Source organism: Lemur catta, chromosome 15 (assembly GCF_020740605.2).
Source record: "Lemur catta isolate mLemCat1 chromosome 15, mLemCat1.pri, whole genome shotgun sequence".
Classification (NCBI taxonomy): Eukaryota; Metazoa; Chordata; class Mammalia; order Primates; family Lemuridae; genus Lemur; species Lemur catta.
In genome coordinates, this window is record NC_059142.1 from 15519332 (window position 1) to 15543376 (window position 24045).

Below are 24045 nucleotides of genomic sequence, written 5' to 3' on the forward strand. Positions count from 1 at the left end.
CAGCACCACAATACAGCCAGAAAACGCACTCAGCCTGGCAGGCAGTTGGGTGCTCTGAGTTCTAGACCTGATTCTGCTGCTAAGTCAACACGTGACCTTGGGCACATCACTTAACCTCTCTGGGCCTCAGTTTCCTTTCTCCATAAAATAAACAGATGGGGTAGGATTACATGATTTCTGAGGTCCTTCTGGATTTAATGTCCTGTATTTCACCTATTCCAAGACCCACATTTTTTTCACATTGTAACACCCCTAAATTCAGGATGGGTCTTAAAATGATGGCATCGTGAAGTCAATGAAAGATGGTAAAATAAGAATGACAACAACGACGACTACCAGTGCACGGCACTAGCTTAAGAGCTTCAGGTGCATGATCTATGTTAGTCCCCCAACAACCTTATGGGGTCCGTATTATGTTTACCTCCCTTTTTACAGATGAGGAAACTGAGGCTTGTAGAAGTAAAATCACTTGTCCAAAGTCATAGAGCTAATAAGCAGTGGGGCTGGGCTTTTAACACAGGAGTGACTGACTCCAGACAGCAATGATGACCTTGAAGTGGGGAGAAGGGGGAGGAAGAGGGAAAGAAAAGAGGAGGAGGAGGAAGGGGAGAGAAGGAAGCAGAGGAAGACAGCAGTCGCTGAACACCTGCTGCATGCCAGGCACCAGTGCTTTCACACATGGTGCTAGGAGCGCCTGTTAATTTGGCTGCTGGGGTGGGAAATTCTGGGGCCCTCAGCCACGTGCCAGCCACCAAGCACAGAACAGGCTGGCTGGGTCTGAACTCATCCCAGAAGATGAGTTTTCCTTTGCCAAGGAAAAATCAAGAGCCAGAGTCTTCCAAGCAATAGCCCCAATATTCTATCTTACTGTCCACTTAAAAAAAACCACAGGCTGTTGTATGGATTCCAGCCTGGAAATTGCTATATTTGTATCAACTCTGAACTATCCACTCCTGGTATGTTATCCAAAGTGGGTCATTTCCACCCCCAAACTGCACAGGGCTCTCGTTCCTGAATGCCTGGCAGGTGAGTGGTAGGGAAGGTGGATTCATTTCACTCCCAGTCTGAGCCAAATGCAATTAAGAAGGCAAATCTGTAGCAATCTCATTGCACATCCTAAGGCCAAATGCCAGATAATCTGCCGTGCTGGATTATTCCTCGGACCACTGAGTCCCCAGGAATGCAGGCCAGTGAATGTTGATCAGATGCTGAAAACAACCCCACGTTTCTCGTGTTTTCGACTTTCACACGCTCTCCCTGAGGACTGAGCCGTCGGCCCCTTGGCCTTCCTCCCGGGCCTCATCCATGGAGCTGGAGCCGTCGCTCAGCTAAAACCCACCCTTTGAAGTCCTGCAGCGAGATCGTGTCTCCCAGCAGGTCTAAGAACTCCTTGAAGGCTGGACTCTCCTCATTGTTCCCAAACAGCTCCTCCTCCAGGGTCTGAAAGAGAAATAGGAGCAGGAGTTACAAAAATCCTCCATGATGCCAAGAGAAGAAATATGGTTGCCCAGACACTTGGTCCCTTTCTTTCCTTCTCCCCAGCTCTCAACACACCCACCACAGCTGTCCTCACAGGGAGGAAGGAACTAACAGAGCTCGCTCAGCAGAGCTGGATCTTCGGGGCTGGTTAACAAGGGCTTTCTCTTTGAGCAAAGGCTGCTAGTCAGTACAAAAGGCAGAGCTGAGACAAAGAGTTCTCAGACTTGATACCAAAAACATGATCCATACATAAAACATTGATTACCGGACTTCCACCAGAGGGCAAGTCTCAAGCATATACAAAGAACGCTCAAAACTCTAAAGTCATCAAAACCACAATGAGATGCCACTTCACCCCCACTAGGATGGCTGCCATGAAAAAGAAAGGACAAGAACAAGTGTTGGTGAGGATGTGGGGAAATCATAACCTTCTCACACAGCTGGTGGGGATGTAAAATGACACAGCCACTTTGGAAAACAGTATGGTGGTTCCTCAAAAGGCTAAAACATAGAGTTACCATATGACCCAGAAATTCCACTCCTAGATCTAGAGCCAAGAGAAATAAAAACATATGTCCACACAGAAACTTATACATGAGTATTAATAGGAGCACTATTCTTAATAGCCCAAAAGTAGAAACAACCCAAACGTCTCCATCAACTGATGAATGGATAAACAAAATGTGGTCCATTCATACAGTGGAATATTATTTAGCCATAAATAAGGAATAAAGTGCTGATACATGCTATAACATGGATGAACCTTGGAAACATTATGCTCAGTGAAAGAAGGCAGACACAAAAGGCCACATATTATATGATTCCATTTATAAAAGGTCCAGAATAGGCAAATCCATAGAGACAGAAAGTAGATTAGTGGGACTGAAGGGAGTGGGGACTGGGAATGACTACGAGTGAGTATGGGGTTTCTCTGCGGATGATGAACATATTCTGGAGTTAGATAACAGTGATAGTTGTACAATTCTGTGGTTATATCACAAACCACTGAACTGAGATATAAATCATATGCTGTTGTGAATTATATGGTATGAGAATTATGCCCCAATAAAGCTGTTATTAAAAAATTTTTAACTCAACAGTAAAAAAAAATTCCAATTAGAAAATGGTCAACAGACATGAACGGACATTTCACCTAAGAGGATATACAGATGGCAAAAAGCACATGAGAAGACGGCCGACATCATTAGCGATGAGAGAAATGCAAACTAAAGCCTTACAGCGATATCACTCCACATCCACCAGAATGGCTGAAATAAAAAGCAGCGCCACCACCAAATGCCGGCAAGGACGTGGAGAAACTGCACCCCTCAGAACTGCTGGTGGCAGTGACCACTCGAGAACAGAGTTTGGCAGTTTCTACCAAAATGAAACGTATATAAAATGTTTTAAAAACTAAACAAATCATCACCATACAATTCAGCAACTGTACTCCTAAGCATGTATCCCAGAGAAATGAAAACTTATATTCACACAAGAATCTGTGGAAGTTATTCATAACAACTTTATTCATGACAGCCCAAAACTGGGAACAACCTAGATATCCTTCAATGGGTGAGTGTTTAAACAAACTGGGGTACAATTATACCATGGAATGCTGCTCAGCGATAAAAAAGGAACGAACTGTTGATATACTCAAGAACTTGGCTGAATCTTGCTGGGTACAAAAAAGCCAAAAAGTTGTATACTGTATGATTCCATTTATATAACATTTTTGAAATAACAAAGTTTTAGATTGGAGAACGGATTAGTGGTTGCCAGGGGTTAGGGACTGGAGGGAGGAAGGGAGAGGGAGGCAGAAGGGAGGATGGTTATAAAAGGACAATGCCAGGGATCCCTGCAGTAATGGAATGCTTCTGTATCTTGGCTGTAGAACCTATACATATGTTAAAATTATATACAGCAAAATACACACGCACACAATACACACAAATGAGTATGTGGAAAACTGGGGAAAATTGGAATAAGATCTGTGGATTGTATCAATGTCAGTATCCTGGATGTGACATTGTGCTATAGTTTTATAAGATACTACCTTCTCGGAAAACTGGGTAAAGGGTACACAAGATCTCTCTGTATTAGTTTTTTTTACAATTGTATGTGAATCTGCAAATATCTAAAAATAGTTCAATGTTTTTTAAGAACCAAAGCTGAAAACAGTAGCAAGCTCTGTAAACAGCAATAAGCTTCAAACACGACTGCCCTGACTGACTGACAGGCTCTACCCACAGCGGCAGGCTCTGCAAACAGCTGAAGGCTCTGCAGACACTCACAGACTGCAATGAATGACTGCAGATGACATAAAGACACGCTAGCCTGCCCGGTCACTTCAAGGAGAAACTCTCCAACAGCTTATTCTTTAACACCTCCCTAACACCTGCTTTATTACAAAAAAGAGCAGACTTCAGACTCTAGAGTCTAGCAGATTTCAATAACTTTATTACTTACAGTATTTCTTTTTAGAATTACCTTCATTTCAAGGTAAGCGATCCTGGTTTTCCAGTTAAGGGTAGTGATATAAAATTTCCTTTTAAATAAATGCATTTAACTTTGAAAAAAAACTTTTTAAAAAAACTATTAAGTAATTAAAAGTACAAGTATGATAAGAATGTTAACAGTGGCACACAGTGGAACAAACGATATGACACAGATCCTCGATGTGGTTTGTGAGTGTCTGAAGTTTGGGAAACACTGCCTCTAGCAGGGGTCAGCAAACTATGGCCCATGGGCCATCTGGCCTGCTGCTTGTTTTTATAAATAAAGTTTTATTAGAACACAGCCAGGCCAACACATTTATGTATTGTCTATGGCTGCTTTTGCACTACAAGGACAGAGTGGAGTGGCCTGTGACAGAGACCCCAAGGCCCACAAAATCTAAAATACCAGTCCCCAATCTATGGCATGCCATGAAACCATTGGAACTCTATCCAAGAGTCCTGCTTGCCCCAGGTCATGAGGCCAGAGGGTGGGAGATCAGCTGCTTCCAGACAACCTCCATCTCCTACTAGGAAAACAATTGTGTGTGTGTTCTGGGGCATGTGCCTCTCTTCCAGGATTCATACCCAGCCCAGTATTAGCATTGTTATTATTTTTACACTGGCCTTGAGCTTGACCATGCATTCAGGGAGGGGGTCTTAGTCATCACTGCACCCCAGAGCGCTCAGCAAAGTGCAACACAAACAGGAGAGTTAGGTGAGTCTTATTTATATCCAAACACCAGCATAGGGCTTTTCTACAACAAATGTTCATATTAAATCTCCCCCAGCTGTAGGTCTGCAAAACAACAATCTGCCTAGGGGTTTTCATTTTTTTTTTTTTGAAAGAATTTTATCTTCCTGGCTTTTCCCCCCATAGAAGCATCAGGTACATAAATAACGTACAGATTCCTTCTCAGAGGTAGATAGTTAATGTTCAGTAATTACAACTTTGCTGGAACACTGGATTGTAATCACCTTTTCAGATCTGCTTTGGTGAGTTTCATAAGCAAAGAACTTTAATTAGAGGGGTTATATTAGCAGAGCTGTACAAAATAAAAATGTAATATTTGAAAATAATTAGAGCAGCTACCTGAATCATCTCCCTTAAATTATAAGATTCATCAGTGTTGGTCTTGCAGATCCTAAACTCTTCACCTAATTAGAATATTTTTAAGCAAATGCATGTCTCTTATGGTCTAATATCTTCAGACAAGGAAATCAAGTATCGTCGAGCCAAGAAAGACAGCATCACGTAAAAAAAACACAGATAATGTCAGAAGATACTATTGACCTGCCATTAGCAGGGCCAAAATTTTTATTCATTCACTAATTCCCGTAACAATTCAGTGTATTTATATAAAGTTGACATGCTAGGCTCTTGGATGACACACAGATGAAATGCGTGTGCACCCTTCTCTCAAAGAACCTAGGTGAGAAAACCTCAGTGTGTTCAGCCAATCACTTTGCTTGGGACGTTAACAGATGTTCATGATAGGAAAGGGGTACAGAAGATGGGAAGTTTGTGGCCAAATAAGTACAGGAAACAGTTAAGTCTAACAAAGTTATAAAGAATTTACCTTAGGGGTTCTTAGAGCCTTTCAAATGTTCCCACATAAGTGACAACCCCTCCCCAAGTCATTTGCTCACAGAGTACATCACCAGACTCGTGCCTCATGGAACATACTTTGAGGAACATTATTCTGGCCAACCAACTTCAAAGCAGCGTGTGAGTGCTGCAGGAGACAGAGGAGGGTGAACAGTGGCTTGCTGGTAAACGTTTCAGCAACTGGCTCTCCCAAGGAGGAAAACAGAAACCCTCCAGTTTGCCAATTTCCATGGTGTCAATATTTCCACTATGGCTGATTTTAAGCTACCAACATGACGTCATCGAACACAAAGCTGGGAAGAGATGTGTGGCTCTATCGCTCCACTGAAGTTTGGGGAGAAAAAGCTCATTTCCAATGGGGAGAATGGTGGGCAAGGAGAGAGTGCTTGTTCTAATCCATTTTCACACACACACACACACACACACACACACACACACACACCCCTAACCTGATTTTTCTTGCAACTGACAGCTCATAGATAGAATCGAATAGAAGCTGAGGTAGCCAGGAAGAATCAGAATTTACTGTATGAAAAACTACATCACTGTTTAAAGGATTTGCAGGCCTTTTTGTAAGTAGTAACCTGCCTTGAAGGTTTTGCCACCTCTAGTCTAATTCATACTTTAAATGTGACAGTTGTATTCAGAATGTTTGAGGACCTAGTTCAGGGCTCCTGTAGCAACAGGCAAAAAAAAAAGAGTCCTCAGTGAGAAACCATAGGATGTCGTGACCAATAGGGACTCATGCTGCTTACCTGCCTGGCTTTTTGATAAATGACCCCAAATTTGAACGTGTTGTTGACATCATGCTCATCATAGGACACAATCATCTGGGAGGCCTGGAAAACATGGGAAGAAAAAAAAATCAAGAACGCTGATTTGGAGGCAAATGAGGAAGTAAATGGAAGGGGACGCACTCATTTAGGTAGAGAATGTATCTCCTGGTGTGAAACATCCACACATACAGAGGAAGAGAAAGGGAGAAATAATAAGTAGACAGGATGCAACTCCAAAAGTCTTAGCCAGCTTCCAACTCCTGGGCTTCCCCAGGAGTCACCAAACCTCTATAGCGTCCATTCTATTCCACCCAGATGTGCCAACCAAGGCTTGGGCACATGAATCCTGCACATGAATCCTGACCTATGAGAAGTCTCTAAAAAGACCACTCTAGGAAGAACACACCCTAATACAATGTGCAAATAAGAAAAGAAAAACCCAACCATTGGGTCTATGTAATTTTCCATTATGCTTCATAGAGTTGATGTCTGGGGTCAGAAACACTAAACTCTAGGGCCAGGTGTGGTGGCTCACGTCTGTAATCCTAACACTCTGGGAGGCTGAGGCACAAGGATTGCTTGAGGCCAGAAGTTCAAAACCAACCTGAGGAAGAGTGAGACCCATCTTTACAAAAAAAAAAAAAAAAATAGTAAAATCACCCAGGCGTGGTGGCGCATGCCTGTGGTTCCAGCTACTGGGGAGGCTGAGGCAGGAGGATTGCTTGAACCCAGGAATTTGAGGTTGCAGTGAGCCAGGCTAACGCCACTGCACTCTAGCTAGGGAAACAGAGTGAGACCCTCTATCAAAAAAGGGAAGGGAAGGGAAGGGAAGGGAAGGGAAGGGAAGGGAAGGGAAAAAAGAAAAGAAAAGAAAAGAAAAGAAAGCAAAGGAAGAAAAAAGAAAAGAAAAGAAAAGGAAGGAAGGGTCTAAAGAAACACTAAACTCTGGGTTTGAATCTGCTGCTCTGCAGCTTCTACCTACTTAGCTCTGAGTGAGCCACCTCACTTCTCTGGGCCTCACCTGTTTCCTCAACTGTCAGAGATGTGCGGTTATGAGAATATTTAACGAGATCAGGCACATAAAGTGCTGAGCACAGAGCAGCTATCATCAACAACGTCATCAGCGTCATCTGCGTAACCCTCAAGAAAGACCAGAGCTGAACCAGCTTATGGAGAAAGAGAAGGAAATTTGGGGATACCACTGGGATACCCTCTGCAATAAAATGGAGGGATTCAACCACGAGTCATGCTAGGCGAAGAACAAACCAGGCATGACTTGTTGGCTGGAGTATGTGGCCCGTGTTAGGTGCCACCCACTGTAGGTCTCTGAGGTTCTCAGCTCCCACAGCGAGGACGCTGCTGCCCAGCCTGGAGGGAGCCCCCACTCCTGCCCCGGGCGAGTCAATGGGGAGAAACAGCTGCCCTGCCGGCGAGAGGCACCAGGCCAGTGAAGACCTTCCAAGGAACATTCTAAACTCTGCGAATTTTAAAAACACACACATGCATACATCTCAGCCAGATGAACATCCCAGCCGGACTCAGTAGTCCTTAAAATATAGAAAACATGAAAATACAGCTGCTCTTCCATTAGTACCAAAGCCGGAGGCTTTCCAAGTTATAGAGGAACTATGCAAAGAAACACCATTGGTTCTCGCAGTGGATAGGGTTTGACAACAAAAATTGCCAACCTGTAGTTAAGTTAGGCCTTTATGATGAGGCTTTAATATTTGGTTAAACCTCACTAAGTCAGTTTTAATTACAAAAGGGGGGTCAGTCTGAATGATAGAAAATGTTAATGGAGTGCGGCATACTCCCAGTGAAGTATCTACAGATGCCAAACGGTTAAACGGGGCATCTGAGAGAAAGGCTCTGTGCAGGGGAGGACTCTGCCACTAGCTAAGCCATCGCAGATGGGTAAATCAGTGCCCCAAAGAGCGTCATGCCCAATCACGAACACTTAAGGCATTTGTTCCAGGGGATTCTGGATGTCTCAGCCGGGACAGGGCCTCTCCTCCCCACGAGACTTCTCATCTTGGACAGAACCAGCCCCAGCACACCACCCAGCACACCATGGCTGCCCCAGCGCCAGCCCACAGGGAAGCCCAGAAGCACAGCTCTGCTTCCATTTTCTCTCTCTGGACCCTGCTCACAAAGAAACAGCTGGTGCACTTGGTCTTTCCCTGTGGCCAATTTCAATGTCTGAGGGTGATTTAAGTCCTGTCGTACCATACTTGCTCTTGAGTGGGTTTGTTTTGTTATCATTGCACTTCTCCACACTCACACGCCCATATCAGAACGGGGGTCAAAATCAGGCCAATTCTAGGGAAAGTGATATCCGAGAACCAGCCAGTTTATTGCAAGAACTAAGGCTGGGCAGAGGCTTGTAAAACCTCAGAGCTGTGGTAACGTGGGCCACGGGGAGCTGCGTCTGCCCTTTTACTTCTCGGTGAGTTCTGCCTCCTGCACCTGCACCCTTCCGTGACAGCAAACTGCATCTGCGCCAGTCCCCAGCTACAGCATCACGCCCCACCCCAGCACCGGCCTCGAGGAGGTATGACCGGGGTGCGGTGGAGGAGGTATAACATTGCTGCCCTCTGCCACCTTCACAACAGTCTGGGGACCAATTCAACTGGGCCAGAGACCTAGCATGGCTGAGGATGGGTTCCCAATGGACTGGTCTGTAAAGGGGTGGACAAGAAGAGAGGGAGACATGGAGGTTTATTGTGGAGACCCTACAAAACCCCACCATGATGCAGAGAACTCCCCACGGAGCCCCAGGTATGCGAATCCACGCCAGGCTGCAGAGCCCGTGAAGGTCCTCACCTTGGGGTACAGGACAGGGTTGAATTTCAGCCCCACTGCATCGTCACAGAAAGCCTGAGCAGGGAGAGAAACACACAGTTCAAGGACCACATCCATAGAACGCACCTGGGCTCCTCTGCCCACCAAGGAAATGCAGCACAGGAGGGCAAGAAACACTGGTCTTGCTCTCAAATTCTGGCTCTGCTGCTCACTAACGTATGCCCAGGTAGGTCAACTAACCTTTCTAGGGGTTCCTGATAAAGTGAGGGGAGGGACAAGATGAAGCCTGAGACTTGTCTCCATTCTGACCTGAAGACGATGCCGAAAAGCCAGCCACCCCTTCTTCCCACCAAGGGTATTCGGCACAACTCTGCCTGGCAACCCTGCTTCCAGAGTGAGGGTCCAACCCAACCCAGCCGAACATCCTTCTCACCCCACTTTGCTGACTCAGTTCCCAAAGCAGTGACACGGGCCCCTCCACCAGCTGACAGCTCCTTACTCAAGGGGGTGCTCAATCTGGATCATCCTTCAGCCCAACTCAGGGTCCTCCTCTGCTGTGATGGCTCCCCTGGCCACCCCCTCCCCACCTCTCCTCCAAAGTGCTACAGCACTCGCCTTATCCAGCCCTGTCTTCCCACTTCTCTTGTCTCCTGAACTAGCTGTGAACTACTTGGGAACAGACAGCATGAATTACACTGTTCCCCCAGCAGCCGCAGCAACAAGGATCAGCTGGGGACTGTGTAGGAAAGATGGAGACATCTGCCAACAGCTCCCCCACCCCCGTCTATGCAGTCAAGGCCAAAGAGTAAACTGGCTCCCCCTCTCCAAGGGCAGAAACTACCCGGGACCAGCCTGCACCCCCACCCCAGAGGCCATCCCTGGGCTGAAAGAGGAAGGCACCTGCTCTCGGCTTGGTTTTTACCTTTGCAATCTGAGGGACACTGGGCAACTTGCTCAGTCCAGCCAAGGGGATCCGCTCGTGCACTGTCTTCAGTTTGGACCTGCACGTGTGGATAAGGGTGAGACAAGGACATTCACAAGCAACAGAGTCAATGAGGGAGGTGGCTGAGACCACGCCAGACAGGGATACTTGCTTCAGGTCTTCCTGGGGTCTGATCTGCCCTGTTTCACCCAACCCATGTGTTGGGCACTACTCAAATGGTGGGAAAATGGAATCCTACTTAGGTGCCCCAAGCGAGGTGGATACTTAAAGCACATTCCTGGTAAATCTGTCTGCCACTGAAAAATACAAATAGCCACCTTCAAGGTCGCCATTACTTTTTGGTTTGTGGGATTTCGTGTTCTCCCAAAGAACTGGGCACAGCTCCTGGATATATTTGTGTTTTGACACACAACTGAACCTTTATGAAAAGAAACTAATATTTGAAAATATGGATTTACTCAAAATACAAATGGGATGGAGTTTGCTTTATAAAGGGATTCACCATAAGACTCTAAATTTAGCCTGTTCCACCCTGATTCATTTAGCACATTATGAAAGTGTTGAATTTTACTGAATGCTTTTCTGCATCTGCTGAGATAATCATATGGTTTTTAATCTGTTAACCTGGTGAATTACATTTCTGTTGAGCCATCTTTTCATTGCATGGGTAAAACTCCACTTGCTTTTGATGTATTATTTTTAATATCCTGCTGAATTTAATTTATTAATACAGGAGTCCCCGCTTACCCATGGTTTCTCTTTCCACAGTTTCATTTACCCATGGTCAACCACGGTCCGAAAATACAATATTAAATGGAAAATTGCATAAACAAACAACTCGTAAGTTTTAAATTGCAACCTATTCTGAGGAATATAATGAAATCTCACATCGCCCCACTCTGTCCTGCTCCATCCCACCCAGGACACGAACCATTCCTTTGTCCAGAGCATCCACGCTGCACACGGTCCCCTGCCCGTTAATCACTTAGCAACCATCTCTGTGATCAGATCAGCTGTCGCAGTGTGGCAGTGCTTGTGTTCAGGAACCCTTATTTTACTTAATAATAGCCCCAAAGCGCAAGAGTAATGATGCTGGCAATTCAGATCTGCCAAAGACAAGTAGTAAAATGCTTCCTTTAAGTGAAAAGATGAAAGTTCTCTATCTAATCTGGAAGGGAAAGAAAAGTCATATGCTGAGGTTGCTAAGATCTATGGCAAGAAAGAATCTTAAATTGTGAAGGAAAAAGAAATTCGTGCTGGTTTTGCTGTCACATGTCAAACTACAAAAGTTAGAGCCACACAGTGCATGGTAAGTGCTTAGTTATGGAAAAGGCACTTAATTTGTGGGTGGAAGACATGAACAGAAATGTCTGCCAATTGATAGCAATCAGCTCTGGGACTATCTGAGGTTTCAGGCATCCATCGGGGGTCTTGGAACATATCCCCCACAAATAAGGGGGGACTAATGTATTTTATTTAAATTTTCACGTGTATGTTTAAAAGCAAAATGGGTCCTTTTTTTTTTTCTTCTTGTACTTCCCTTGCCAGGTTTTGAGATCAAGATGTTATTCCAGCCTTGTAAAATTGCTGGGTAGCTTCTCACCCTTTGAAATAGTTTGTATAACACAGGGACTTTCCATTCCCTAAAGGTCCACTAAAAGCCCTCTGTGACATCTCTGGGACTATTATTTTTTATAGGAGGATATATTTTTTGCTACCAATTTAAGTTCTTTAGTGGTGAATGTTTAGGTTTTCTACTCCTTATTGGGTCAATTTTGGTAATTTATGATTTTCTACAAAAGTATCCGTCAAACTCATTGATACAAAGTTGTTTTGGGTATTCTCTTAGGACTTCACCTCTAGTTGTAGTGTACACCTTCATTGCTGTAATACCATTTGCTTGTATCTTTTATCTGTTTTCCTCTATCAGTCTTAGCTGGAGGTTTATCTATTTTGTTAGTCTTCTCAAAGAGACAGCTTTTGGTTTTGCTGACCATTTATTCTTTCATATTTTTGCTTCTACTTCAGTAGTCTGCTCTTGTCTTATTTGCTTCCTTCTATTTTCAATCTGGGCTTTTTTTCCTACTATTCTTTTTCTAACTTCCTGACCTACATACTTATTCATTTAATCTTTCTTCTTTTTTACAAGTGCATTTAGAATTACACAACTCTCTAAGTACCACTTTAACTGCATCCCACACATTTTGATAGGTACTATTTTCACTGACATTTAGTTCTAAATATTTTGTCAGTTCCTTTGTGATTTCCTCTTTAGCCCATGAGTTATTTAAAAGGGTTTTTTTTTTTAACTTTCCAAATATGAGATTGTTTTTCCTTTGGTATCTTAATTGATTTATAATTCAATTGTTTTATATTCAAGGAACATAATCTATAGGATATTATTTGAAATGTATTGACTTAATACATGCATTTTTTTCACATTCCAAGTAGGCTTAAAAAATGTACTCTTTTATTTTGTTGAGAGCAGGAATGTATGTTACAAGATCAAACTTGTTAATTGTATTATTCAAATTTTCTGCATCCTCATAGGTTTTTCCTGCTTAATCCACTGGTTTCTGAGAGATGTTATCAAAATCTCCTATTATAACGGAGGGCTTGTCTACTTCTCCTTATATTTCTGTCAGTTTTGCTTTTTTAAATTCAAGACCATTATTACTAAGTACAAGTTCATGACTGTCAGATCTTCTAGGTGTACTGATTTCTTGATCATCATGTAGGCTGCGGCCCCTGAGGGGGCTAGTAAAAGCCATCTTTCCCTGCCCAGGTTCTCAACAAATTCAGAAACAAACAAAAAAATGACAGAGTAAGGTGCTGGGAGTCAAAATAACTCCTTTGTTACTGATAAAGATCAAGTGGGAGCACACAGCTTAGTGTGAAAATGAAAAAGGTCTGACTAAACCCCAGAATTAGCCAAACCCACCCACCCAGTCACAGTAGTACTGAGCAGGGGCAAGCCCCCTCCGGTGAGGGCTGCTTAGGTGAAACTAGTACAGGACATCTTCTGAGGGGGACAGAACAAGCTCCTGCTCCCAAACGCACCAATCAGAGAGGGCAGGGAGAGTCAGGGTGTCACACAAAAGTGTTCCCTCCACTCTGCAGGAAACATCAGAAGTGCAGATGAAGTAGGCTTTTGTCCTGAAATTCTATTTTGTCTGATATTAATAGTGCTATGCCAGCTATCTTGGTTAGTATTTTCCCCAGCATATCTTTTTCCATTCTTTTATTTTAAATCTATCCACATATTTTTCCTTAGTTATGGCTCTTGTAAACAGAATATAGCTGTATTTTTAATTCAATCTGATCGTTTGAGATTGTAATGGGCTAATTTAATCTATTTATATGTGCTTCAATTATTAACATATTTGGAATTATTTGTAATCTGCCATTTTACATTTTCTATTCCCTGTGTTTTCTTTCCTTTTTTTTTTTCTCCTTTCCTGCTTCTGACTAAATAAAGTTATGGGTTTTTTGTTTTCTTTTTGCTTTTTTTATTCTCTTTTTATCCCTCTGCTAATCTTGGAGCTATAGATTTTATTTCTATATTTTCCAATACACATATTTAAATTTTTCTTTCCAACCAACTCTAAAATTGTAATCTTTCTCCTGAGGGAGTAAATGAGAAAAAAAAATGAAGTATGCTTAATCCATTAAATTCTTCCCTTCCCACTGTCCTTGCTACTTTGGTTTATAAATTTAATTGAAGTCTTTTTTTTTTTCCTTGAGACTGAGTCTGGCTTTCACCTGGGTTAGAGTGCAGTAGCATCATCATAGCACACAGCAGCCTCAAACTCCTGGGCTCAAGCAATCCTCCTGCCTCAGCCTCCCGAGTAGCTTGGACTACAGGTGCATACCACCATGCCCAGCTATGGCTAATTTTTCTATTTTTGGTAGAGACGGAGTCTCACTCTTGCTCAGGCTGGTCTTGAACTCCTGACCTCAAACAATCCTCCTCCCTCAGCCTCCCAGAGTGCTAGGATTTCAGCCTCTTTTTAAACATGCAAAAAATTACTTTTTTTCCAGTCAGTAATTAAATGTATCAACAGAGTTTACCTATTTCTTGTTACTTCTTAATTAAATCTTTTCTTTTTGTCCTCTTCTTCTGGCTTAACTACTTTTATTAATTCTTAATTAATCTTTTATTAATTCTTTCAAGGATAATCTGTGAGTGGTACAATACTCATTTTTTATATCTGAAAACAGTTTTATTTTGTGTTTGCTGATAATTTTTCCAGGTACAGAATTATAGATTAAGAGAGTTATTTTTTTTTATTTATTTATCTTTTTTTTGAGACAGAGTCTTGCCCTGTTGCCTGGGCTAGAGTGCCGTGGCACCAGCCTAGCTCACAGCAACCCTGCCTCAGCCTCCCAAGTAGCTGGGACTACAGGCATGTGCCACCATGCCCGGCTACATTTTCCTATATTTTTAGTTGTCCAGCTAATTTCTTTCTATTTTTAGTAGAGACTGGGTCTCGCTCTTGCTCAGGCTGGTCTTGAACTCCTGACATTGAGTGATCCTCCCGCCTTGGCCTCCCAGAGTGCTAGGATTACAGGCATGAGCCACCACGCCCGGCCAAGAGAGTTATTTTCTTTCTCCTTCTAAACACTTTAAAGATATTGTCTGTTGTCTTCCAACAACTATCATGGCTAAGAACTGTCTTATTTCATAATCTGTCTTTATCCTCTGGCAGCTTTTAAATTTTTTAAATCTTTGATTTCTGATGTTTCACTTCAACGTGCCTAAAAGTATTATTTTAAAATTGTGCTCAGCAGCATGGTGTGTAGTTTCTTAAATTCTGAAACAGTCTCAAAGCTATTACCTCTCTGGGTATTTGTTCATTAGTCTCTCTTTTCTTTCCTTCTTTCCACTCCTAAGACAAATGCTGGGGCCTCCCAGTCTGCTATCCACATATCTTATCTTCTTTTTCATATACTTCATCTCTTTATCTGTTCTGTGTTCTGGGTGAATTCCTTGGAACTGTTTTCCAATTCACAAATTCACTCTTTGAACAGACTAGATTTTATCTTCCACAACTATTTTTTATTTATAATAATTCTAATTGTTTTCCTTTTATACCCATGTGTTCTTGGTTCATTTCTCTGTATCACAATTTATCCATTTTATAAGTGCTATTCATTCTTTATCTTTTCAAGATCTTAAATATATTTAAGTCACTTTGAAAGTATACGATTATTTGCATTTCATCAGCAGTAAATCCATCTCCCATTTGTTGACATTTTTGGATGTCTTTCTTAATGTCAGTTTTCCCCAGGTGTTTTGGAATTTTCCACCCACTTTTCTCTATTCTCGGTGCAAGCCACCCTGGTTCAGTTCCCACCACGGCTGTTGGTTAGCACAGCTCCAGGGATACCATTCACATTATGCAATCTGGTGGCCTGGATCATCCCCTGTGATAATCACCTGGCTCATCACAGCAGCCTCCTGTCTCACTTTCCTGGTTCCAGCCTTGCTTTTCCTCCAAGCCATTCTCCTTCTTCTAGCCCCAGTGACTGTGCTACAGTACAAATCTGATATGACATTCTCGCTTTAGTAGCTCTCCTATTGCTCTTAGGATAAAATTCAAGCTCCTAAACACTGTCTATACATTATCTAGCCTTTCTTATCTCTATAGAATAATCTCTCCAACCACACTCGGAAACCACATTCCACACTCCTTTCAGTTCTCCCCTACTACCTTTTGCATCACCCTCACTAGCCTATAATGATTCGGGTCCATAAGAAGGAGATGGTGAGTAAGACTAAGAACAGGAATAAGAATTTCTAAAATGTATTGAACGCTTTCTTTGGCCGAGTAACAAGATAAGAGCTTGTCCCTCACAGTATCTCTACAGCTAGACAAAGTCTGGCACTTATTAGGTCTTGGTTAAACAAACACTGATTGAATAAATGAATTTCCTAATATTAACCATCCTTGCATTACTAAAATAACTTTCTTGACTACAGTGAATTATTATTATTATTATTATTATGAGACAGGGTCTCGCTCTGTCACCCAGGCTGGAGTGCAGTGGCATGATCATAGCTCACTGTAACTTTAAATGCCTGGGCTCATGAGATCCTCCTGATTCAGCCTTCCAAGTAGTTGGGACTACAGGTGTGTGCCACTATACCTAGCTAATTTTTTTATTTTTATTCTTGTAGAGACAGGGTCTCACTATGTTGCCTAGGCTGGTCTCGAACTCCTGGCCTCAAGTGATCCTCCCTCCTCCCAAAGCACTGGGATTACAGGCATGAGCCACCTCACCCAGCCATATGCTGAATTATTCTTAACAGTCTGCTTAGATTTGAGTTTCTTAGACTAATATTTTATTTAGAACATGACTTCTATATTCATAAAGAATATTAGCCCCTATTTTTCCTTTTTTTTTTTTTTGCATTTCATTTGCCTGATTTTTTTCATGAGGATCTTTTAAGCTTTATTAAATTAATTGGGAAGCTTTCCACATTTTTCTTTTCTTTTAAACTATTTAAATAACATGAAATCCGTTCCTTTAAAGTTTAAAATACCTACCTTCAAAACCATCTAGATCTAAAACCATTTAGGGAGATAATTCTTTGAGAACTATTTCAATTAAAAACCTGGACAGACCAATTCCACAGTTATTGGTCTGTCCAGGTTTTTAACTTCATGTTAAGTTATAGTTGGTAAGGTTTACTTTCCTAGAAAGGCATCTGTTTCAAATAAAATTTCCAGTTTAATAGCATGAGTTGAACACAGCATCCATTAGTAATCATTTAACCTTCTTCACATCTGTGGTTATATGTCTTTTTATGCCTAATTTTGTGTATTTTAATTTTCTCTTTTTATCTATATTTAACAAGCTAGTTACCTATCTTCCTGTTGTTTTGTTTCCCCCAAAAGAAGCCTAAATTTTAGCTATCAATAATCTTGTGTTCTTTTATTTCTAATTTATTTATTTCTGCTTTAATATTTGTTAATTCATTCTTCTATCTTACTTTCTTTAGGTAATAATATTGATGACAATAATAATAATAGCAGCTACCCTTTATTGAGTAGCTACAACGTGAGGCCCTGACTCACCAAGGCATAGAAGCACTCAATAATTTTAAGATAGATCCCACCATCACCATTTCACAGATGAGGAAAGTGAGGCATAGAGAGGTTACAAACAGCAATGACTTGCAAATATCATTCTTTCTTATTTAATAAGAAACCATTTAAGGCAATGAATTTTCTTGTAAGTATAGTTTTGAATATAACACATAAGTTTTTATGTATAATTCTGTAAATGTCATTACTTTATAAATATTCTATAACCGCGGCTTTGATTTGCTCTTTGGTCCCAAAGTTATTTAAGAGATTGCTTATTTCTAAATGGTTAAGTGGGTTTTTAAAAACATTTTGTTATTAATTTCTAGTTTTATTGTCAAATTGTAGGTGAATATATCCAGCAGAGTGTTTCTTTTCTGAAATTTATTTAGGTTTACTTTGTGGTTCAAAAGTTCCTAAATATGCTTGCAATCAAGAATCACTTACAAGATATTTAAAAATCAAAATTTCAAATAACACTCCAATTTAAAAAGGAGCAAAGCTTATGAACAGTTCACAGCACATAAATACAAGTGGTTCTTAAATATAAAAGATGCCCAGCATGATTCATATCAAGATTATTTTAAATTTAAACTACACTAAAATACCATTTTCACCTACCAGATTGACAAAAATCCAAGTATTTGACAATACATTCTACTGAAAAAGCTTTGCAAAAATAAGCAGTCTCCTATATTGCTAGCGAAAGTTCAAATTTATACAGCCCCTACAAAGGGCAATTAGATATTATCTATCAAAATACAAGTGCATTTACATTTTGACCCAGCTATCTCACTCCTGAGAAACTATCTTAATCCACACGGATTGATTATTTGTACAGTGTTAATCATTGAAGCTTGTGATATCAAAAGATTGGCAGTGGTCCTTAATAGGGGATCTATTAAATATATTATTTTGCATCCATGCAATGATATACTATGCAGCAGTAAAATGAGAAACTCTCTATATACTAGTATGGAAAGATCTCTAAGACCTATTAACAGAAGCAATTTACAAAACAGTATGTTCTATAGAAAGCTACAGAAATGAGGAAGAAATAAGGGAGAAAATAAGAATATGTAGAATATATACTATTATTTATATATCTTTACATATCTTATATATTTATGTGTATATCTTAAATAGTTGGATTGGAGCTTGGAAATCTCAGTTTTTGGTTTTGCTTGGATTTTTTATTTTCATTTTGCTTTGCTTTGTTTTAAAGGTCCAAGATGATTCTGATGTAGCAGGTCCACAAAAAACCATTGATCGGCTATGCAATCAGTGTGTGTAAACACCCCATAGGCACTTGAAAAGCAGCAAAAATCTGCTAGAGGATCCAAGTTTGAAACAGATACATATAAAGATGAACATATATAATTTACATAAATAATATTAATGAGATTATCCATATCCTTTCATTTCTTACCCTAGTATTGATACGTCAAGTGATGTGTATTAAAAATCTACCATGATTGTATTGTGAATCTCCATATTTTAATCATATACATGTGTGCATATACATATACTATGTTATAATATATACTATTTACCAGATAAAGGTTTATATTAGTAAGATCTCTTCATTGTGGATTTTTCCTTTTATGAGTAGACAATAGCTCTTTATTACACTGATTGCTTGTTTGCCTTGAATTATACTTTTCTATGTTAATATTGCTAACCTCGCTTTCTCTTTGTATCTGACTGTTCTTTTTCTTAACTCTTTTCTTTTTAAATATTCCAAGTTACCTTCTTTAATAAAGTATAGATAGATAGACTTATGGGGTTTGTTTGGAGGGATGACCCAAACTAAGAATCTTTGCCGTTTAATAATGGAATTCAACTCATTTATATTTATTATCATAATTTAGGTACTCACACTCCTATCACATTTATCTATGATTTATTTTCTTTGTCTGTATGTGTGTATTCTTTGTCTTCCTTTATTGTTTGGAATATTTTTATTTTACCAGTGATTTTATATCTATGAAATATAAATTTTCACCAAAATATGTCCAGCTATTAGTTTTTTTATTAATTTTGTCTGTTACTGGGTGAGTCACTTGATTTGCAGATTTAAGTCTTCAATCAGCTTGAGGATATCAGTTATCCACATGTTTAATTCCTATTCACCACCTCCATATTCAGCATAATCTCGCTCATCAGTCTAAAGTGGTTGTGTTTTCTTTTGAATTATGTGAAAGTTTCTTAATCTCGTTCTCCATATTACCAACTGGATTTTCGACAAAGAAGATTCTGCTTTTTACTGCTTCAAATGCCATTTAAAATTCCTTTGGCCACTTTTAGTTTTCTTGTATTATCTTCCTAACTTAACAAGCAACTTTTTCATCTCATTCTGTTGGGCTGATTCTGTCTTTTGTCTTTTCTTTCATAGTGTTTGTTTTTTCTAGAAGTTTGTGAAAAATACAAAGTTAATAAAATCTCAATTTTGCCTGGCTTTCTGTAAAAGTAAATACTTTTCTAAACTCTATTCTTTCTCTAGCTAGTTTATGCTTTTTTAGATGCAGAATCTTTTCTTTCACAACCTAAAAGAGATTTTTTTCTTCTTATTATTCTTTATATCCACACTTGAAAAAGGAGAAATCTACACAAGCTTGTTGTCTCCCAGCTGTGGATAGATTCTTCCTGGCTACTCTCATGGCATACACAGAGGCTGTTAGAATACTCAGATTTTAGGAGGGAGATCTGGTTGTTACAAATTCGGGACATCAACTAAAGAATCCAGAAGCTTGCGGGGAATGAGGAAGAGGCTGGGACAGGAGTCACTGCCAGCAGGGAATTTCATCTCCGGATAATTTCTTCCCCGTGTCTGGTAAAGCTGCTAACCCACGGAGCCAATTTTTCATGTCTGGTTTCCAATTTGGCCTGGCAGTCACTCCAAGTACATGATACGATTGTCCAACTTCCTAGCTGGTGTGTGGCTTCTCTCCGCCACCCTGCCTGCTGGCTTGCTACTGGGAGAGCCACATTGGAGCTTGCCCTTGGGCTCCCCGGGGCATTGATTTCAATTGATGCTGCTTACCCACCATAACAAAAGTGGTTCCATGGGGAAAGATCCCTGACCATTCCAGGGCTTGCTCTTACCCTAATGAGGACAGGATTCTTCGAGAATCTCCAATTTCACATATTCCCATACTACATTGCTTTCTAAGGAAGGGGAACTGGGGTTCGACTCTCAGCATCACCTACTCTTCTAACTGCCCCACAGACTACAAAACAAAAACACAAAACCATCAAAGCATGTGTTGTGTGCCTGGCATCTTTCTCTAGCTGCCAGCCCTGAGGCAGTATTTCAGATAGGATACAGTATTAGAAAAATGAGGGGTTAGGTTCTGGTGTTCAGTTGTCATCTTACTCAGAAATTCTACCCAATCTTGGTCTGATTTTTATTAAGAAGGGAAGCAGTTTTAATAGCTAGAAATCCTATTTGGAGATGGGGATCCAGGTATTACCCTTCAGAAAATTGGCTCTAGCTATTTAATTGACTGTTCTATGCCTTGCAAATATGATTTCCAGTCAAGTGGACCTCTGTAAAGAAAATTGCTTCCTTCCTTAATGAGAAGATTGGATGGATACTGACAACCTCCTCAAACCATCTCCCCTCCTACCTCTCCCAAGGCAGGGTTATGTGTCCTTGTTCCCTCCCATGTGTATCTCAATATTTGGGCAGGAAAAAAAAGTCCTATTGTTCTTTTCCAAATAGCTTTAAGAACTTCCAGTGAGATTCAAGAAATGTGGATTGAGAGTGTGACAGATTCATAGTACCCTGCTAGGCACCAGCTCTCGGCCTTCCTGGCTTCTCCACCACCCACCAGAGACAGAGATAAATAAGACACAGACTCCTCTGAGCTCCCATAGCATCCTGGGCATGTTGCTAAAATAATTCCTGCAGCATATTCAAATTCTATTTTTCTCTCGTGCTAGACCGTAAGCCTTTAGAAAGCAGGGACCAAGTCTTAGCCACCCCTGTATCCCCAGCACCTATTTCAGTTTCTGGTACAGTAGGTTTTACAAAACATGTTAGCTGAACCAAGCACAAAACGGTTCCTGCCCTTGAAGAGGTCACAGTCCAGGGAGAGGTGCCCTGGCTGCAGCTATAAATCAGTGCTCCTGCTGTGAATGTCACTCCATCTCAGGGACCCAGCAAACGCCACAGACACTTGGTGACCTATCTTCCCCGACTACACATACACCACAGGCAGCACGGGGCTAACCCTCTCCCAGGACTTGGAGCTGCGTCTCAGCAGGATGAGCCACACCGAGCCACTGTGCTTCATCCCCCATCTTCCTCAGAGCCACCACCTTGCAAGAAAGAGGGGCAGGAAGGACTGTGGTCCAGGTGACCTTGAGACCAGGATACCAATCTGACTACCGCACTCCGCCAGCTGGGCACTCAGCCAGCTGGCTGCTGGGTCTCCCTGCCTGGCAACTTCAGACAGCCCCAGGAGTCCAGCAAGCCCAAGTACCCCCAGACTGGTCGGACTGGTATTTCTGGGTCCCCTGCCACTGAAGGCAGCCCTGCTTGGAAGAGGCACGGCTCGCACTGGGCAACAGCCCCACCTGAGAATGATCCGCAGGTACTCAATCCCTTCAGCTTCCTCGCACTTGACGGACAGGATCAAGTTCCCCAGGCTGCTGCCCGTACAGTAAAAGTTTAGATGATCCTAGAAATAGAAATCGGGTGTGAGCGGGAAAGAGGAAAACTTCCGGATGTGTCCCCCAAAACTATCTCCTCCACGAGGCGTGAGAAGCCCCACGGCAAGGACAAAGGGAAGGCGGCTACTGCTGCAGCTGCTACCGACGACGCTGGTCACAGTAACAGGCACCAACCGCTGAGGCCTTGGGCCATGCCCAGCTCTGTGCTAAGGGCTTAGTACCCATCATATCCTTTAATCCTAACCACAGCTTCACACGGGAGGTAATGTCATTGTCCCCACTTCACAGATGGAGAAACCAGTGTAAAGGGAGGTTAAGTGACTGCCCAGGCGTGCACAGCTGTAAGTGGCAGATCCGGGGTTCAAACCCATGTCTGTCTTGACTCCGAAGCTCAAGTTCTTCACCACAAGATACTGAGTTCATGTTCTCACTCCCAGGGGGCAGCCCTCACCAGTTCAGAAGGTTTCAGGGGAAGAAAGCTGGGAGGAACCCCAGCACCTCCACCCACAGGGAGCTGAGGGGCGCTCCGGACCAGCGGGCCCCCAGATCAGGGCACACGAGCTGAACACACAGCTTCGGGGAGCCCACCCCACACTCGCCGACTCAGAGTGGGGGCCCTGGAATCTGCGTGTTAACAAGATCCCTGGGGGTTCACATGCAGCCTCCTCCCGTGGGAGACCACAAATCCGCCTTATGCTAGAGACTTCCGGAATCTGCCCTCAGGACATCGGGGATCTGGTGAGTCTGAAGGGCAGAATACATTTAAAGAAATAGCTGTGTCACTTGCAAGCAGTCAGAGGTTCCCAGCACATTATTCAGTACAAGGACTCAGGGGACCTGCCTGAATGAGGACCTGAGAGACTTACACTATTCAGATGGAAATGGAGACTTCCATGGTGTGAGAACATATTTTTCCTTGAACTCTACCCAACCCTCCTTCACCCCAAACACTACCCATCCCACCATCTCCTGGGGGGAGGGGTCCCCAAAAGGACCCGTCACACTGGGCCTCCTGCCTTCTGCACCGCTCCCCTGCCCCTGCCCCCAGGACAGAGCCAGCCAGACCTCTCCCGCTAAGACACGGCCAGGAGCAATGGAGGGACAGAACTGGGAACGGGTTGGGGGACTGGAGAGAGGACTGGGCCCCCCTCCAGCAGCCTTTCTCTCCCAGGGCCCCAGCCTCACCTTCCCTAGGAAGTGCCTGCGGTAGGCCCTGGCTTCACCCTTGCACTCGAGCTTGTAGCCAAACGTGTTGGGGCTGAGGCTGTCCTCTTCCTCCTCCTCGCAGATGCTGCTGCCCAGTGATGTCGGTGTGCCCACGTTCTCCGGATCCTCGATCCAGTAGCCCCCAAACTGGGGCAGGATGATCAGAGGGTATGGGCCTCCCTTCTCCACAACCTGGAGGCAGAGGGGGGATCTTGCGCTGCAGCTGACCCTGGGACTGCAGGGGGAGGAAGCGATGGCAGTGGTGGTGTCCCTACCCACCCACCTCCAAACTGCCCCCAGGAGGGGAGCCCAGTATTTGAGGCCACAGGTGGTAACACAGACCCCTCCCCTAAGCCCCACAACATCTCCAGCTGCATCCGCTGACCCTGTAGCCCCAGGGTTGCAAGGCCCGGATGGACACCCCTAATTTAAACCTGAAAACGCTAAGGTCAGATAGGCAAAGACGGAAGAGGCCCCAGGCCCAAGGTTCTCTCCTGTGTGCTGTGTCCATCACCATCGTCACCGTCACCTCCCCAGGAATGGGACCCAGAGCAGACTGTAGAGTGGCCAGAGGGGCTCCTACCTCGTCGATGCTGGGGTACGGGATATAGTCATCCTGCAAGACAAACCGATGACACCACCGTTAGTCCCAGCAGTGCCCAGAAAGTCTCCGTTTCCCTCTTCCAGGTCTGGTGGTGGGGCGTACTGGGGGGCCTGGCAGGCTGCACCAGGGCTTTGAGGTAAAGAACAGCAGATGGAAGAACAGCCTAGAAGCAGCCCTGGGATCCGCCATCTCTTGAGCTCCTCTCTAAATTGACAGAACCTAACACAAACCCTGCTAGCTAACCAAAGACACGGTTTACAAAGGTGCCGAGCTTCTCACCCTAGAAAGCTAACAGGAAGATGACTCCTAGTCTCGCCCAGCACCCCTCTCCAGGCAAGGGGGCTGACCTCCGAGTGATGGGCTGCA

The 24045-nt window shown here is 42.8% G+C and overlaps 1 protein-coding gene across 3 annotated transcripts in view; it reads right to left on the minus strand.

Moving 5' to 3' along the window:
* Positions 1–24045, minus strand: part of RAP1GAP2 (RAP1 GTPase activating protein 2) — a 191594-nt gene that overhangs the window by 33235 nt on the left and 134314 nt on the right. For all 3 annotated transcript variants that reach the window (XR_006728925.1, XM_045526106.1, XM_045526105.1), the window contains 7 exons: positions 23659–23691; positions 23055–23267; positions 21774–21877; positions 10081–10159; positions 9180–9233; positions 6336–6419; positions 1340–1440 (listed from right to left, as the gene is read on the minus strand). Coding sequence is in view for 2 of the 3 variants with exons in the window: in XM_045526106.1 (XP_045382062.1) it covers positions 1340–1440; positions 6336–6419; positions 9180–9233; positions 10081–10159; positions 21774–21877; positions 23055–23267; positions 23659–23691 (668 nt within the window). In the remaining variant the exon portion in view is untranslated. The remainder of the gene's footprint in view (positions 1–1339; positions 1441–6335; positions 6420–9179; positions 9234–10080; positions 10160–21773; positions 21878–23054; positions 23268–23658; positions 23692–24045) is intronic.